This window comes from Equus asinus, chromosome 2 (assembly GCF_041296235.1).
Source record: "Equus asinus isolate D_3611 breed Donkey chromosome 2, EquAss-T2T_v2, whole genome shotgun sequence".
In the NCBI taxonomy this organism is placed as follows: Eukaryota; Metazoa; Chordata; class Mammalia; order Perissodactyla; family Equidae; genus Equus; species Equus asinus.
The window spans coordinates 31,358,348-31,377,171 of NC_091791.1; the positions used below are offsets into that span (position 1 = coordinate 31,358,348).

At 35.6% G+C, this 18,824-nt stretch overlaps 1 protein-coding gene across 7 annotated transcripts in view; it reads right to left on the reverse strand.

Annotated features, from left to right (window-relative positions):
- R3HCC1L (R3H domain and coiled-coil containing 1 like) overlaps positions 1–18,824 on the reverse strand; it is a 95,186-nt gene that overhangs the window by 29,003 nt on the left and 47,359 nt on the right. For all 7 annotated transcript variants that reach the window (XM_044752873.2, XM_070485674.1, XM_070485678.1 and 4 more), the window contains one exon: positions 1,650–3,475. In XM_044752873.2, the coding sequence (XP_044608808.2) occupies positions 1,650–3,461 (1,812 nt within the window). In that variant the 5' untranslated portion in view covers positions 3,462–3,475. The remainder of the gene's footprint in view (positions 1–1,649; positions 3,476–18,824) is intronic.

The window sequence follows — 18,824 nt, forward strand, 5'->3', positions numbered from 1 at the left end:
ACAGCATTTCTAACAAGTTCCCAGGGACCATGCTTTGGGAACCATCACTTTTGAGACTCTGATGAAAACTATGAAAAAGTGTATATATATATATAAAATTTTGCACGCAATTTCAAGGGGTTTATGGATGACCATTTGTAGACACCTTCTGCTCTATATTTCTTTCTAAGGAATGTTTAGGACGTAGTGTTTCCTGACTTGACCATAAGTATTAATTGCAGTACAGGTGTGCATGCAAACATCTCCTAAGAATGATGAAGAAATACTTGGTACTGGAAAATCAGTTCTGTCCATCCAATGTGCTGCCTTCTTCAGCCTCACATGTCTCTTTCACATGCATGTAATCATTTTTCTGCACTTCTGGTTTAATTCTCAGAAACAAAAGACTCACTGTTGAATATTTAAAGGGCTTTTTGGAATCACTCAAACAAAACTATTTTATAGGTGAGAAAGTGGTCTGGTAAGAAAGAATATAAACATTGGATTAAGACAGAACTAGACTGAAATTCTGATTCCGCTTTTCCTAAAGGTATGAACACTAAGCTTCAATTTCCTCATTTATAAAATTGCGGATTTCATAGGGAAATAATTTTTTTCCCTTCCAGGGAAAGGTTACATGAAAGGAATGAAACAGGGAGTGGTTCTACTATTTAAAACCAAGGATTCTTATTTATGGTAAGGAATTTTTTTTTTTTTTTTAAAGACTGGCCCTGAGCTAACATCTGTTGCCCATCTTTTTTATTTTTTGCTTCTTTCCCCAAAGCCTCCCAGTACACGGCTGTATATTCTAGTTGTAGGTCTCTCTAGTTGTGCCATGTGGGATGCTACCCAGCACAGCTTGATGAGTGGCGCTAGGTCCACACCCAGGATCCGAACTGGCGAAACCCTGGGCTGTTGAAACCTTGGGCTGCCGAAGCAGAGCATGCGAACTTAACCGCCTGGCCACAGGGCTGGCCCCTATGATAAGGAGTTTAAACGGTGGTGAGAGAACGAATGTCTAAATTAAGAAAATGAGAAGACTGAACTAAATAATTTCTAAGATGCCTTCAAATCCAACATTTTGTATGTAGGAACTTTAACTAGCTGGCATGTCATTATTCACTTATATTTTCTATAGGTACTCAACAATCATTTATTCTTTAACTCATCATAAACTCCTTAAAAAGAAAATCATACCTTTATTTTACTATTCCTTTCTCTACTTTCTTCCCTCTACAGTGTCTAACACAACATTCCAAGATCTACTGGAAACATAAAATTAATATGAATAATAATAAATTATTCTCCTTCCCTCAAACAGGCCTGGGAAAATACATCTTTCCAACACAGAAAAGCCCTTCTTCATGAATAAGTTTCCTTCTGTATTTCCTCAACAGCCGGAATCCATTAAATTATCTTTAATCGATTCAACAAGATCTCTCAGGACTTGGCTATTACAGATATAGCTCAATTCTGTATGTTTTACATTTTAAAGATCTATCAGACATTCTTTTCTCAATTTACAATCTTATTAGTTTATTGCAGAAACTCTTACATTGGATGTAATATGAGTGAATGTGCACAAATGTCTACCAAAATTATACCCCCAAATCCCAGGTTCTAAGAATCTAGAAATCACCTTAGCATCCAGCAATTTCCACTAAACATACCTCTTGTAGAAGACGTGGATCCAGGCAGTCACCATCATCATTAAACATAGACTCCCAGCTCTCCTCAGTAGCAGCACTTCCTTCAACATGAGAAGCTTCAGTTGCTTTCAGTTCCATGGATGTTTCCACAGACACTGATTCTGTATCAGGAAAGGATACACCAAATTCTGTATTCTCCGAGTCATCTTCCTCTTTTGTTTCGAACTCTTCAGCAGTTTTTAGTTCAAGTAATGTCTTTGTTATATCACCAGTACAATCTAGATCATTGCCCAAGGCACTGTCTAAAAGTACTTTTGTCCCATTTAACATACTGAGTTCAGAGTCCAAAAAATTGTTACAATTACTACCAGCAATCTTCTTTATAGGTAAGGAGGAAGCACAATCTGACAAGCTCTCTATCAACTTTCCTGTTGACTCAGTGAAACCAGATGAAATACTCTCAGCATAAATATCTGAGCAAGCAGTCAGGTTGCTGAAATGTTCAGTGTCATTCCCACTTCTAGCTACATGAAGAGGAGCTGTAGCTGCACTCATTTCTAGATATTTTGAGAAACTACTTGTGTTGCTACAGGCCTCGTCAGCTATTCTAACTGCAACTACACAAGGGCTGCCTACAGTTACTTGATCAGATGTGACATCTGTAATGTCCATCACACATGCCTTATTGGTAATGTCACCTACACTCTTAGACCCATTATCTGTACCTGATTCATGAGCAAGGACGGCTGTATCAGAAGGTTCATACTTTACAAATAATTCATCAGTAGTGCTGTCATTCTCCTCACACTCTCTAATCATTGTTGGCTCAAAAATGCCATTTGTGCTCTCTAATTTGCTGACGATAGTCATTTTATGAGAGATGTGACCCATAGTCTCAGGAATGGAATCTATACCTTTCTGACCCAAGATGAAATCTGTACTGTTGGCTACATCACCAACATTCTCAGCTTCCAAGTCTACAAAAGTTTGCTCAGTGACACCATCTTTTGGACTTCCAGGAACGGAGACAGTGGTGATGCCTCCATTGCTGAGCTTCAACATTCCACCTGCTGTTTGCATATCTTGTTGTACAATTCCAGAATCAGAGCTTAGTTTTATCGGTGCAAGCATACTCTCAGCTTTCAACACAGAATTAAAAACTCCAGGAAACTGGGATAGTATCTCCACAACTGTAGTATCAGTTTCCATTCTGCTTTCCAAATCTCTGTCTTCAAATGTTTCCCCACTTAGTTCATGCCCACTGAAATCACAGAATTCCACATTTTGGAATGGTTTGTTTAGAACCTGAGATTCACTGATTTCTGAACAAGACTGAGATACAAACAACCTCTCCTGTCCTGTCACATCTGTGGTTCCAATCTCAAAACACTGCACCTTCTTTGGTTTAAAATGTCTTTGTAAAAATACACTAGGTACAATCCCAGGATTTGGGCCTCTTTGCTGATGTGCTTGGGATAATACTTCTTTGGATTCTGTGGTTCCCTTCTTAGTACAAATCCTATCTTTCTTTCTTTCTTGAAGGCACGCATCTTTTCTTAACTTTGTTGAAGATTTCTGTCCTTTCCTGTGATTGTGCTCCTTTTTATCAGGATTAATACTCAGTCTTTGAGCTGCAGGTTTGTCTCTAAAGATCTCCTTTTGGGAAAGACAATCTTCTTTTTGTTCCTCTTTCACCATGGAGTTAGATGGACCAGAGTTTTTTTCCTTACCACCTGACTCAAGGAGGACTACACCCCTTCGAGCTTTAGGTACATAAAGTGCCATGTCAGGCCTTCTGGCTCGAACTCTGCATCTCTCTGCCTCTTGCTGCATGGCACCACTTCAATCTGCAAGAAAAAGAGAGAATGATTTAATTACCAGAAACTAATTACAATGTATTGAACCAAGAGATTTTTAAAGACTAGGTAGAGGGCCTAGTAATCCATCCTATAGAAACCCTCAAGTTAAAAGTAAAACTTGCCATAAAATAATTAATGTAATCAGGTAAACAACTAAGAAAAATAAATTCCAAAATAACTCATGAGCCCATGAATTTTATCCATATATCTTCTTTCTTCATTTTCCCAAAACCCTTTATCTCTACCTCCCAAGTCCTCTCTACTTTTTAACAAGTAGCCTTGTCTAAAGCTGAATTAAAACAGATTACAACAACGACTGCCAGCTATCAAGTACTCATAAAACACAATGATCTTCATAGTCTAGGAGCTCAGAATTTACATGGAAGAGTATATTCAAGAAGGACCCCTAAAAACACATCAGTTGAACATAAATATTTATACATAAATATGATTTTTAAGACTAACTTGAATGTAGCCTAGAAAATGAGATGAAATCAGGAACTGCTTTCTAGAAGATCTGCTTTTGAACATAATTTTTAAGGAAAGATATGGGTAGTGGAAAAGAGAGAGCCATTATTCTATTAATACTATTTAATCAAGTGACCTACTGTAAGTTTTTCTTCCTTCCAGCAGCAATAAAACAGGTCTGGGTAGGATGAAGAAGGGTGAAGGTCATGGAATGTGACGAGACAACTCACACTAGTAACTTCCTGACAACCTCCACCGTGGTTGGTCAATGGAATTTAACAAGAGGAAATAATTTAACAAAGGTTACATAAACCTTTATCTACTATCTATAAAATACAAGGAAATGTGCTAGACAATTTCACACTGAAATAATCTTTGAATCTTCAAAATAACACTGTGAAGTAGGTATTATTTGTCCAGAGCAGAGCGAATAGGAGGTGCTATACATTGCAAAGAAATACCTATATATACTCAGAAGCACCCATTGTTAATATTTCACCACACACATTTCAAAGAAAGAGATAATAAGAAAGAATGAACGACTAACAAATCCTGTCCCCTCTATTCCTGATCCCTCATTTCACCTGATACAGAATACTTCCTCAGTGAAAAGGCTCTGCTCTCCTGGCCCAGGCTATTTTCTTTTCAGCCCAAGTATATACTATGGCCCTGAAAATCAAGTGTCTCCAGTGATCCTCTTGTCCCTTTTCTCTTTTGATGTCTTAATTATTGTCTAGCTCACCATTCTTCATGGATTTTCTATCTTTCCATTTGTGGAAGAATATGCCTTTAACATTTAGTCATGCCAAGATCTTTCAAAAATGCCTACTTTTCAAAGATCGAAGTACCAAAGGGTATTTCATCGGAGAGAATGCCATAGACATAGTGTATCTTGATCTCAGTTAGCAAACCATCTGACCAAATACCTCATGATAAACTTCTGTATTTAAATTGCTAAAATGTGGGTTACTTAATGGAAATGGGAGGTGGACTCACAACTGATTAAACAACAAAAGTAACGATAATAAGTAGAAGTAAATCTAGAGAGGGTTAAAGTAGAACTGTGTCCCCACAGCCCTTTGAAATTGAACATTTTACAAATGAACAAATTGCAATTGCAATTGCAATTGCAATTAACACAAAATCCATAGGATTAATATAGACCAAAAATGATAAAATTACAAATTAATATCATTTCTACAATCTGGAATGCTGTGCTGAAAGCAATATGAAGACATAAGAATAAATAAACAAAATCTGCTTTGGGTAAAAAAAAAAGAATCAAACAACACAGACGACTTGACTTGTGTACAATTTGCATAAAAAAAGATCTAAAGGCTTTTACTTCATCTACAAAGTCAATAAAAGCCAAAAAGTAGTGATGTGGATGTTTAGAAAGGCAACACAGTCTTCAGAGTCTAGAAAATATACCATACAATGTATGGTTAAAGGAACTAAAGGTATACTTCTTGCCCAAAGAGGTCTAAATGGAAACAGCCCAGCTACGTTTATACACAAATGGTTGGTTGCTCTACAGAAGAGACAAATTTTCTCTTCTATGTTTGTGTATTTCTCCAGAAGTCAGTACCAGAACCAACTGGCAGAAATTAAAGGAAAACAAAGTTTGGCTCAATATAAAAAAGAACTCTACTTCTAGAGTTCTCCAACACTATTATCAGGTAATAAGCTGTCTCTAGAATAATTTAAATACAGTCTGGATAACTGATAGACTAGAGAAAGAAGTTCTATCTCTAAGGCAGATTGGTCTGGATTAATTTTAAGCATTCTTCAAACTCTAAATTCTATGATTCTGTTTCTCATCTACATACATCAAAGGCTTCATATCAAAGACATATATCAAAGGCTTCAAATTGAAAATTATCATTATGTGCTACAGCTAATGCCTTTTAGAACTCACCCTTTCTTTTTTCTTAGTTAATGCCCACATGTTGTCATGGTACAATTTCCTAAAGCTGAATAACAGTATAACAAATTTATATTATTGTCTATTTCCTACCAAAACACTGAATTCAATTATGCCATGACTAGCAGTGTGCTGCTAAATGATTAGCAACTGGCTTTCCTAGTGTAGTTTGGAGTACTGGTTGATGTTTTCGTTTATGTGAATGATGTCAACAATGTTTCTCTGCTGAAGTGGATAATCATTTTTGAACAAAAGAATATATCCTCAATTTTTTGAGCTATGCACAATTTAATAGCTAAAGACACGACACTTTTAAGTTTGCATTACTAGCATTTTCTCCAACACTTTTAAGTCTAGACAATCAATAAACAATAAATCAAGCCTTGATTTATGGCATTTGCCGATCTCTGGGGTGTAATATTCCCACCATGGCTAATTTCAAGCCTCCAGTGTGACATGACTGAACACGGATTTGGAAAAAGACACAAAGTAGCACACCATGACATATTTCAGCCATAAACGTACAATATACATAAATAACTTCAAGAGCATAGATCATAGTAAAAGGTAGTAAAATAATTAGGAAGTGATGAATTTTAAGTATTTATTATCTTCTTATAAATGTAATTTACTTAATAATAAGTTATATAAATTTAATTTTTAATAATGGCTGTGTTTAACAGTTTCTTTGCAAAATTCCTAAAATTTTAACAATCAGCTCTCAGGCCAGTAAGAGATGCTCCAGTATACCACTGGCTGTGACAATTCTTTAGTAATAACTCACAGACACACAAAAATGAGAAGCATCCTCATCTTGTGGACTTTCAAGATAATGCCAATTCATTGTGAAACCTTGTTGTATTTTTTCAATTTTTTTTGCAACTGTAGGCATGAAAAGCCTTTAACATTGGGAGAAGGTGTGCCCACCATATGCAATTCTTAAAAATCGAAATTGGATTAAAATTTGCCTACCCAGGTATTTACTACAGCACTTGATATTTTCCTTTTCTCTTTTAACACAGGTTTGACTTTTTCACAGTGTTCTAAGTGCTTTTATCAGTCCAATTTGCTTCTTAACTGAAGGGGAGAACCAGTTACTTGGAGTCTATTTTGCAGTTAATTTATCCTGGAATCTATCATGGCCATTAGCATGCAATTCTTTTCAAAATTACATTTTCTCCTTTTTTTTTTTTGAGGAAGATTAGCACTGAGCTGACATCTGCTGCCAATCCTCCTCTTTTTTGCTGAGGAAGACTGGCCCTGAGCTAACATCCATGCCCATCTTCCTGTACTTTATATGTGGGACGCCTGCCACAGCATGGCTTGCCAAGTGGCGCCACGTCCGCACCCGGGATCTGAACCGGCAAACCCGGGGCCACTGAAGCAGAACGTGCGAACTTAACCACTGCACCACCAAGCTGGCCCCTCAAAATTACATTTTCTAAAGCGATAAAAATTTAGCTTCCTCCACGATGGTGGGCAATTAATTGCTAACATAGGCCTTTAAAATATTTTACTCCAAATCATTTTTTCTATACTATACTTTTGAACAGTGGGATCATACGTGAGTACCTGTCCAATTGCTTCTACAGTTTCAAATTAACCTTGAGAGAAAATATCAGTAACCTCCTTTACGTACCTTTCTGACTCATCTTCCTGAGTAAGTGAACTAGCACAAAACAAATCAGGCTTTTACATTTTCCTAACAGAATGTCAACGCTGTTTGTCCACATTTGGTATCTAAAACATATGGTTCCCTCTTCAATCAACAGTACAGAATATTAGCACTTAAGGCACTCAGTGGATAATTCAACCATGGATTTGATCCAGTACTTACCGAAGGCTCACTTGAGACATCTGATATTTGAGAGAAAATGCCTAACGAGCATGTTAACTATTCTATGTTCCAGAACAAATTCTCTATGCTCTCTCACTTTGTTAGCTCATTAGAATGCATCATAACTAAACCATATATTTTGTCTTCAACTTTTTACTTGCAAATAATTTCAAATTTATACATAAGTTACAAAAGCAAAAATACTACAAAGAGCACCTGTACACCCTTTACCCACATTTATTTACTGTTAACATTTTATCCCATTTGCTCTATCATTTGCAAGTATGCATGTTCCCTCTCTCCTCTTTCTCTACACACACACACACACACACACACACACAATTTTTTTTTCTGAACCTTTTGAGGGCAAATTACAGGCATCATGGCCCTTTATCCCTAAATACTTCAGAGTATTATTTCCTATAAATACTCATATTCTCTTACCAAATCAGAATACAGTTATCAATGTCAGCAAATTTAACACTGATACTTTTATCAAATCTAACATGAGTATTCCAATTTTGTCAGTTGACCCAGTAATGTCTTCTATAGCATATTTCCCTAATACCGGATCCAGTTTAGAATCATGTAATGCATTTAATTAGCACATCTCTTCACCTTTCACATTCTAGAATGTTGCCACAGCCTTTCATTGTCTTTTATGACATCAACATTTTGGAAGACTAGCTCCTCGTCCCACCCTCTTTTTAAGAGAACATCCCTCATTTAAGGTTTGTCTGATGTTTCCTCATGACTAGACTAAGGCTATACATTCTCAGCCAGAATAGTACATAGGTGGTCATGTGTCCTTCTCAAGCCATCACATCTGGAGGCATATGACTTCCACCTGTCCTTCAGTGGTGCTCTTAACTTTATTACCTGGTCAAGGCATTGTCCAGTTTCTCTGCTGTATAATTACTGTGTATTTTGTCCCTTGCAGCTAAGCAGTCTATGTAGCAACATTTAAGAGCATGCAAATATCCTGCTCCTCATCAAAATTTCCCCCTAGATTTAACATCCACTAATGATTCTAATCTGATCCAATCTTTACTATGACGGTTGCAAAATGATGATTCTTCAACTCTACAACTCCCTTCACATTTACCAGTCAATCCCTGGCATTTTTCTGAAAGCAAAAGTAAACCATATATGTTAGCTCACCAAAGAAACTAAAATTCTATGACGCAATGCTAAAATTTCAGCTTTCATAGTTGGTTGATACAGTAAATGTCCATGTGAAAAACATTTTCTAACTTTTGAAAATCAAAGTCAAAAGTAACTATCATCTTATCCAATGTCCCATTTACAAAAAAAAAAAAAAAAGGAGGAAAAAGCACGTCTCTCAGACAAAGTTATATGGTCCCTTTAAAAGGCACAGCACAACGTGTCCCTTTCTGCTCCTTTCCAGAAAACACAGAATTTAAGTTTGGTGTTCAAACTCAATGATTAATCCATCCTAGATGTCTGGTAATATTTATTTCTCTGTCCCTTTTTAAACCCATCTCAAATTCCTTTGGGAAGGAGACAAGGCACAATCAATTCATATATGTTATTAAACAGAAATGTGAGAGCATGGGAGGAAAACATTTTTTTGTGGAACAATATATTTATTTTATATCTATTTTCAACCTAGATTTGTTTGAACTATGAAATATTCTTTAGAATAATGAAATGTCTCAAATGAGGTATATATTGAGTTCTGACCCTGACATCTCCTTCAAATGATTTGCAAAAACTATGCAATACAAAGAAATTTACCCACGCACATATTAAAATTCCAATGTAAATATCCTGAATGCAAGGTTCAACAGTTTGATTTTCAATTCAAGATGACAGACAAAGCACACAAGTATACCCTCCCCCTAAAATGGACACACATCTATATGGGAATTCATTTTATAATAAATGTGGCACTTCACATCAATGGAAAGATATGGAACATACAATGTCAGGACAACTGCCTGGCTTGTCAATACCTTATTGAGGATTTTGTGTATATATTCAAGCGAGATCAATCTATGATTTTTCCTTCCTAGTATTGGGAATTATATGATTGGATTATCAAAGTTACCATAAGATACATTATGTAAGTTAAAGATTTGTTACAAGGCTGGGCTTACTGTTTCTTAAATGTTTGGTAGAACTCATCTGTAGCATTGTCTAGGAATGGTAATTTGTGGTGAAGATGTTTAAAAACTATTTTCTTTAATGTTAAAGGTCTACTGAAGTTTCTCTTCATGAGTCAGTTTGGCAAATATATTTCTCTAGAAAACTTGCCTTTTGACCTAAGTTTTCAAACTTATTGATATAAAAGTTGTTCATGGTACTTTCTTGTTAGTAAGTATCTCTCCTATAATTACCATTATGTGTCTTCTTTTTTGGTTCTTAATGTTGTTTGTTTGTACTTTCTTCCTTTTGTAATTTATCAGTCCTGCTAGAAATCTACTTTATAAGTCTTTCAAAGGACCTGATTTTGGTTTTATAAATCTTCTCTACTTTTTTTTCTATTTCATTAATTTCTGCTCTCACCTTTATTATTTTCTTCCTTCAATTTTCTTTAAATTATTCTATTTTTCCTGGGTTAATTTCTTGAGTTGGTGACTTAATTAGCTATATTTCAAAGTTTTCTGTTGTTGCTGTTTTTAACTTTTGTATTACAAAATTTTTAAAACATATATAAAGAGAAATTATTATAATGAACTCCCAAACACCGATCACTCAGCTTCAAATCATGGCCAGTTGCTTCCTCACTTTATCTGTGCATACACTCCCATCCCCATCGAATTATTTTAAACCAAGTCCCAAGTATCATTCCGTTTCATCCTTCAATACCACAGTATAAAGCCTTGAAAGGTTGACTTTTTTTTTTACAAAACCATAATACCAATACACACCTAATATATTTCCTTATATCATCACATATCCAGTGCTCAAACCTTGCCAGCTCTTTTTTTTTTTTTTTTGAACACTTGGTTTGTTAAAATCAGGATCCAAAAAGATCAATAGGTTCCATTGGTCTTTTCGTTTATAGGGACCTGTCACACTGTTTTTGTTTTCGTCCTCCTATCTTGCCATTCATTTGTTAAAGAAACTGGGTTATTTGTCATATAGAATTTCCTACATTCTAGACTTTGGTGATTGCATTCTTGCAGTATTGTTTAATAAGTTCTCATACACAGTCTTTGTACTTCCTAAAAAGTGGTGGTGATCTAGTGGCTTGATAGGATTTGGGTTTAATTTTTTTTAGAGCAAGAATATGTCATAAGTCATGCTATAAATTTCCTATTGCATCACATCAGAAAGCAATAATGTCTGATTGCCTCCTTGTGGTAATGTTAACACTGATCACTGGGTGCAGGTGCTGTCAGCCAGGCCATCTACTATGAAGTCATCCCTCATCAGTCTTTCACCCAGTGATTTTCAGCAGCCTTTGATGAATACTGCCAAGATACACTATTTGCAAAATGATGACATTCTAATTCTGTCATTCTTTTTGCATTTATTAGCTGGAATTCTCTTATAATGAACTTTCCCTCAACAACCATTACGTGACGCTGAGATACAGTTTATATGGGTAAGACAGAATACTCGATTATTTATTTACCAGTTTCTGAACAAACTGGTTCCATGGCATCCTCCAAAAGGTAAAAAACATTTTTTTAATTGATTTTAACAAAACAAAAAAAAACACAGATTTTAATTTTTTCGTGTTTCAATCCATTGCAATAATTATTCTTCTTGAAGCTCAAACTGTCTTTGGCCAATGGCAGCCACTTCGAGGTCCGTTTTACACAAATCCAAGTTGTCTTTGATAGCTCCTTGCTTTCTTGTATGAGATCTTGTCATACCAGAGCTTACCCAGAGCTGGAATCAGCCACTTTTTTCAAGAAGCCCTCGTTCATTTTGGTGAGAAACAATATCTTAAAACCACAATCTGAGTTTACTGCTACTGAGTTGGTCATTGTGGGTAATCACTTTCAGATCTCACAAATTTTTATTTTTGGAATGAAATAACAATGAAAACACACATTTCCATGCTTTTTTCATCTCATAAGTTATTTAGAAGTGTCTTTCAAGTGTGTGTGTGTGTGTGTGTGTATATATATATTTTACATATATTTTTTAATTGATTTCTAACTTAATTACACTGAAGGTCTGAATGACATCAATTCTTCAAAATTTTTTGATTTTGCTTTATGGTCTAGTAAATGATCAATTTTGATAAATGTCTCATCTGTACCTAAAAATAATGTATACTAGCTAAATGTTTGGGTGTTGTGTGTATTCATTAAATCAAGTGTATTAAAGTATTGTTCAAATCATATCCTTACTTATTCTCTGTATTAATTATTGAGAAGAATGTGTAAAATACCCACCATGTTTGTGGACTTACTACTTTCTCTAGTTTTGTACATTAGTTTTTATATAACTTTTTGAAGTAACATTACCAGATACTTATATTTAGAATTGTTCTATCTTCCTGGTAAATTTATTTTACTTATTTTTTTTTTTTTTGGCTGAGGAAGATTCACCCTGAGCTAACATCTGTGCCAATTTTCCTCTGTTTTGTATGTGGGTCACCGCCACAGCATAAGTGTGTAGGTCTGCCCCCAGGAACCAAACCCGGGAATTTAACCACTAGGCCATGGGGCCAGCCCCTGGTAAATTTTTACTTTTACCATTATGTAGTGATCTCTTCGACTGTTGAATTTTTAGGGGGGAGCCCTAAAATTTATTTTGCCTAAAAGTAATATACCTATGGCACTTTTCATTTAGTTAGTATCTTTTCTTATCCTTTTACTTTTAACCTGTGTCACCACGTTGTAGGTGTGTCTCTGGCAAATATTATACAGTTGAACTGTGTATTCTTTACCCATTCTGTCACTGTCAGTCTTTTAGTTGTCAAATTTAGTCCATTTACATTTATTGTGATTATGGGCACATCTGGAGTTATTTCTACCTTTTTATTTTGTGCTTCCTATTTATCCTACTTTTAGTAGTTTTTTTCCTTTTCCTGCTTTTTTGAGGTTGATGAAGTTTTTATTCTTCTTCTACTGCTCAGAAAGCTCTATACCCTACTTCTAGTCTCTTCTTAGCATTTTAACATGAGTGCTTGTCTAAATGTCTAAAGCTAATCCTTATTTGTATCTGTCCCCAGACAATCGTATGATGTTTTTATTTCACAATCCCTTCCATATGTACTCTTAGTTTTTGTCTGAAAATATCTTTACATTGCTCTCATCCTTTAATGAATTTTGACTTCTATTGTTACTATTAAGAAATCTGGAGCCTGCCCTGATGGTCTAGTGGTTAAAGCTCAGCGCACTGTGCTTCGGTGGCCCAGGTTTGGTTCCCAGCCACAGAACCACACCACTCGTCGGTCAGTAGCCATGTTGTGGTGGCAGCTCACATAGAAGAACTAGAAGGACCTACAACTAGAATATACAACTATGTACTAGGGCTCTGGGGAGGAAAAAGAAGAGGAAGACTCGCAACAGATGTTAGATCAGAGCCCAGCTTTAAGGGAAAAAACAAAATCTGTTGTCAGTTTGTCATTGCTTTATAACTAATCCCTCTTTCCTTTATGATGATTCTCAAGATAGTCTCTTGTGTATTTGGGGCTCTCAAGTTTCTACAATGTGTTTAAGTGTATGTGTAGTGTTATTTTACTACTAAGAAAATACTATGCTTCTTGAATTTGACTATTTTAGCTATGTGTCTTTTACCAATTCTATTCATTCAGGACAATATCTTCAGATCCATCTTCCACATCACTAGTTTTCTCTTCAAATTTGCCTATTTTACATTTTATCCTATTCAATCAGTTTTTAAATTTTAATGACTAAGGTTTTATTATAGAAGTCCTATTTATCCCCCACTCTGCCCATGATCTCCCTGGTCTTATGTTGTTTAACATTTTTATTGCTATTCTTATATTTATGTCTTCTTCTTTTATCTTTCATCATTTTTAACATTCCTATTTATTGCTTAATGTTTATTATTATAATTGTGGAATTTACTTTTAAACTAGTCTTATAATTAGATTTAACTTTTATAATTAATATTAAATATTTATTATTTAATAGTTCTACTTTCTAAAGTTCCTCACAATTTAATTCTGCTGTCTCTTGTATCTCTGACTTTTGCCTAAGGCATTGTCCATTTTTTTTTCTGTAATTTTGGGTAGTGAGCTCAACATCAGTGGGGCTTCATCTGTGGAAATTTCATACAGCCAGACTACAAGTGTTCCTCTATGGAGCAGTTCTGCATTAATGTTAATTTTGAAGTTTGAGGTTTTCCAGACCACGCAGTAAGTATAAATATGAAACACAAACCCACATGAGGGTAAAAGAGTAGCTACAAAATCTCAGGAAACTTTTCCCCTTCACTCAGAACCCAAGTAAAAACAGACAAGCTTCCTTGTTTTCTTTCTGTAACTCTGAGCAATTTTTTTTCTACTCTACCCTTTGAGTGAGGTACAACTCTTGAGATTTAAGGCTTCAGGAAGTGAACTCAGTTTCCAACTCATCTCTCCCAGGCCCAATGCCTCCACTCCTATTTCTCACACACCTATCAATATCTAAGCCTCTTAGTTACCAAGAACAGCAACATTAGTAAAATAAAAAGTAAACAGAGAGATCTCGCCAAGATGGTGGCATAGGCGGACTCTGAACTCACCTCTTCCCATGAACACAATCAGGTTACAACCATTCTTGGAAAAATTATCCCAGAGAAAGGGGGTTTGGTGGGTGGGCACAAAGGGTGAATATGACTGACAAATAATAATGTACAACTGAAATTTCACAAGGTTGTAAACTATCATAATCACAATAAAAAGTAGAAAAAAAAATTACCCCAGAGAGAGAACTGAAAACTGGATAAAAAGAACCCTCACAACAAGGGACAGTCCTGACTGAGGCTGAAGAGGCAGAAATTCCTCTTGAGAGAAAAAAGCCACCCAATTAACAAACAGCCAACTGGGGGCAGGGGGAGCCTAGACTCCCTGGGTACCTGCAGGAAGAGCAACCCTGCAGCAGCAGCAGGACACATGTAGCCCACAGGGGTCACTCCTGGAACATCTGGACTGGAGAAGAGAGGGAAGCACACTGCTGGGGTTCAAAAGGCATCTTTTACACAAGGCTACTTTTCCAAGATTAGGAGACACAGATGACTCACCTGATACAGAGATATGAGCACAGAGAAAGGGGCAAAACGAGGAGGCAAAGGAAAATGTTCCAAGAAAGGGAACATAAAACTCTGGAAAAAGAACTAAATGAAACAGAAATAATCAATCTACCTGACAAAGAGTTCAAACGAAAAGTCATAAGGATGCTCACTGATCTTGGGAGAAGACTGGATGAACTCAGTGAGAATGTCAACCAAGAACTGGAAAATATTAAAAAGAACTAATCAGAAATGAAGAACACAATACTGGAAATGAAAAAATCACTAGAGGGACTCAATAGCAGAGTGGATGATACAGAAGAATGGATCAGCAAGCTGGATGAAAGACTAGAGGAAATCACCCAAGCTGAACAGATAAGAGAAAAAAGAATTAAAAAGAACAAGAACACTCTAAGGGAACTCTGGGACAATATCAAGCACACTAACATTTGTATTATAGGTGTCCAAGAAGGAGAAGAGAGAGCCAAAGGGGCAGAAACTCTATTTGAAGAAATAATAGCTGAAAACTTTCCTAACCTAAGGAAAGAAACAGACATCCAAGTGCAGGAAGCACAGAGAACACCAAATAAGATAAACCCAAAGAGGCCCACACCAAGACATTTTATAATTAAAATGTCCAAAATTAAAGATAAAGAGAGAATCCTAAAAGCTGCAAGAGAGGGGCAATAAGTGACATACAAAGGAAATGCCATAAGACTATCAGCTGACTTCTCAGCTGAAACCCTACAGGCTAGCAGAGAGTGGCACAACATATTTAAAGTTCTGCAAGGAAAAAACCTACCGCCAAAAACACTCTACCCGGCAAGGTTATCATTCAGAACGGAAGGAGAGAGAAAGAGTTTCCCAGACAAGGAAAAATTAAAGGAGTTTATCCCCAAGAAACCATTTCCACAAGAAATGCAAAACAGACTTAAGTGGGAAAAAGAAGACCACAAATAGGAACAAGAAAATTATCAAAAAAAAAAAAAAACAGACAATAAATCACTGTAAAGGCAAAAATACAGTAAAGGTAGCAGATCAACTACCTATGAAGATAATATGAAAGTTAAAAGAAAAGTACTAAAATTACCTATTTCAATGATAAGAGAATAATGGATACACACACACAAAATAAGACATTGGATATGATTTTAAACACATAAAATGTGGGAGGAGAGGAGTAAAAGAGTAGAGGTTTCAGAAAGACGTCAAACTAAAGAGAATGTCAACTCACTATACATTGCTCTAATCAAAAGGCACAGGGTAGCTGACTGGATAAAAAAACAAGATCCATATATATGCTGCATACAAGATACACACTTCAGACCTAAAGACACTCACAAACTGAAAGTGAAGGGTTGGAAAAGGATATAGCAGGCAAATGGCAATCAAAAGAAAGCTGGGGTAGCAATATTTATGAGACAAAATAGACTTCAAAACAAAAACTGCAACAAGACACAAAGAAGGGTACTACATAATGATGAAGAGAACAATCCAACATGAGGATCTAACACTTGTAAACATCTATGCACCCAGCACAGGAGCACCTAAATATATAAAGCAATTATTGACAGACATAAAAGGAGAAATAAATAGCAACACAGTGATTGTAGGAGACTTTAACACTCCATTTACACCAATGGATAGATCACCCAAACAGAAGACCAATAAGGAAACACTGGCCTTAAACAACACATTAGACCAGATGGACTTAGTAGATATATACAGAACATTCCATCCAAAAACTGCAGAATACACATTCTTTTCAAATGCACATGGAACATTCTCCAGGACTCGTCACATGTTAGGCCACAAAACAAGTCTCAATAAGTTTAAGAAGACTGAAATAATACTAAGCATCTTTTCTGATCACAAAGGTATGAAACTAGAAATCAACTACAGGAAGAAAATCAGAAAAGCCACAAATAAGTGGAGATTAAACAAAATGCTACTGGACAACGATTGGGTCAATGAAGAAATCAAAGGAGAAATCAAAAAATACAAGGAGACAAATGAAAATGAAAATACAACATGCCAAACTCTATGGGATACAGCAAAAGCGGTTCTAAAAGGGAAGTGTATAGCAATTCAGGCCTACCTCAACAAACAAGAAAAATCCCAAATAAACAATCTGATAGTGCATCTAAAGAATAGAAAAAAGAAGAACAAACAAAACCCAAAATCAGCAGAAGGAAGAAGAAAATAAAAATCAGAGCAGAAATAAATGAAATAGAGGCTAAAAAAACAATAGAAAAAATCAAAGAAACCAAGAGCTGGTTCTTTGAAAACACAAAGAAAATTGACAAACCTTTAGCTAGATTCACCAAGAAAAATAGAGAGAAGGCTCAAATAAATAAAATCAGAAATGAAGGCGGAGAAATTACAACAGAAACTTCAGAAATACAAAAGATTACAAGAGAATACTATGAAAAGCTATACGCCAACAAATTGGATAATCTAGAAAAAGTGGATAAATTCTTAGAATCATACAACCTTCCAAAACTGAATCAATTAGAAATAGAGAATTTGAACAGACCAATCACCAGTAAGGAGATCGAAACAGTAATCAAAAACCTCCCAAAAAATAAAAGTCCAGGACCAGACGGCTTCCCTGGTGAGTTCTACCAAACATTCAAAGGAGACTTAATACCTATACTTCTCAAACTCTTACAAAAAACTGAAGAGAAGGGGAAGCTTCCTAACTCATTCTACAAAGCCAACATTATCCTGATACCAAATCCAGACAAGGACATCACAGAAAAAGAAAACTACAGGCCAATATCATTCATGAACATTGATGCAAAAGTCCTCAACAAAATACTAGCAAATCAAATACAACAATACAGTAAAAAGATCATACACCATGATCAAGTGGGATTTATTCCAGGGATGCAGGGATAGTTCAACATCTGCAAATCAATCAATGTGATACATCACATTAACAAAATGAAGAATAAAAATCACATGATCATCTCAACAGATGGAGAGAAAACATCTGACAAGATACAGCATCCATTTATGATAAAAATTCTAGATAAAATGGGTCTAGAAGGAAAATACCTCAACATAATAAAGGCCATATATGACAAATCCACAGCTAGTATCATTCTCAATGGAGAAAAACTGAAAACTATCCCTCTAAGAACAGGAACCAGACAAGGATAAGGATGCTCACTTTCACCACTCTTATTTAACATAGTATTGGAAGTCCTAGCTAGAGCAATCAGGCAAGAAAAAGAAATAAAAGGGATCCAAACTGGAAAGGAAGAAGTGAAACTGTCACTACTTGCAGATGACATGATTTTATATATAGAAAACCCTAAAGAATCCACTAAAACCTTTTAGAAATCAATGAATGCAGTCAAGTTGCAGGATACAAAATCAACATACAAAAATGAGTTGTGTTTCTATACACTAACAGTGAAGTAGCAGAAAGAGAAATTAAGGATACAATCCCATTTACAACTGCAACAAAAAGAATAAAATAACTAGGAGTAAACTTAACCAAAGAGGTGAAAGATCTGTACACTGAAAAGTATATAACATTGCTGAAAGAAACTGAAGAAGACACAAAGAAGTAGAAAGATATTCCGTGCTCTTGGATTGGAAGAATTAATATAGGCAAAATACCCATACTTCCTAAAGCAATCCACAGATTCAATGCAATCCCTATCAAAGTTCCAACAACAGTTTTCACAGAAATAGGGCAAAGAATCCTAAAATTTATATGGAACAAGAAAAGACCCCAAAAAGTCAAAGGAATCCTGAGAAAAAAGAACAAAGCTGGAGGTATCATACTTCCTGATTTCAAAATATACTACAAATGTATAGTAACCAAAACAGCATGGTACTGGCACAAAAACAGACACACAGATCAATGGAACAGAATTGAGAGGCCAGAAATAAACCCACACATATATGGACAGCTAATTTTTGACAAGGGA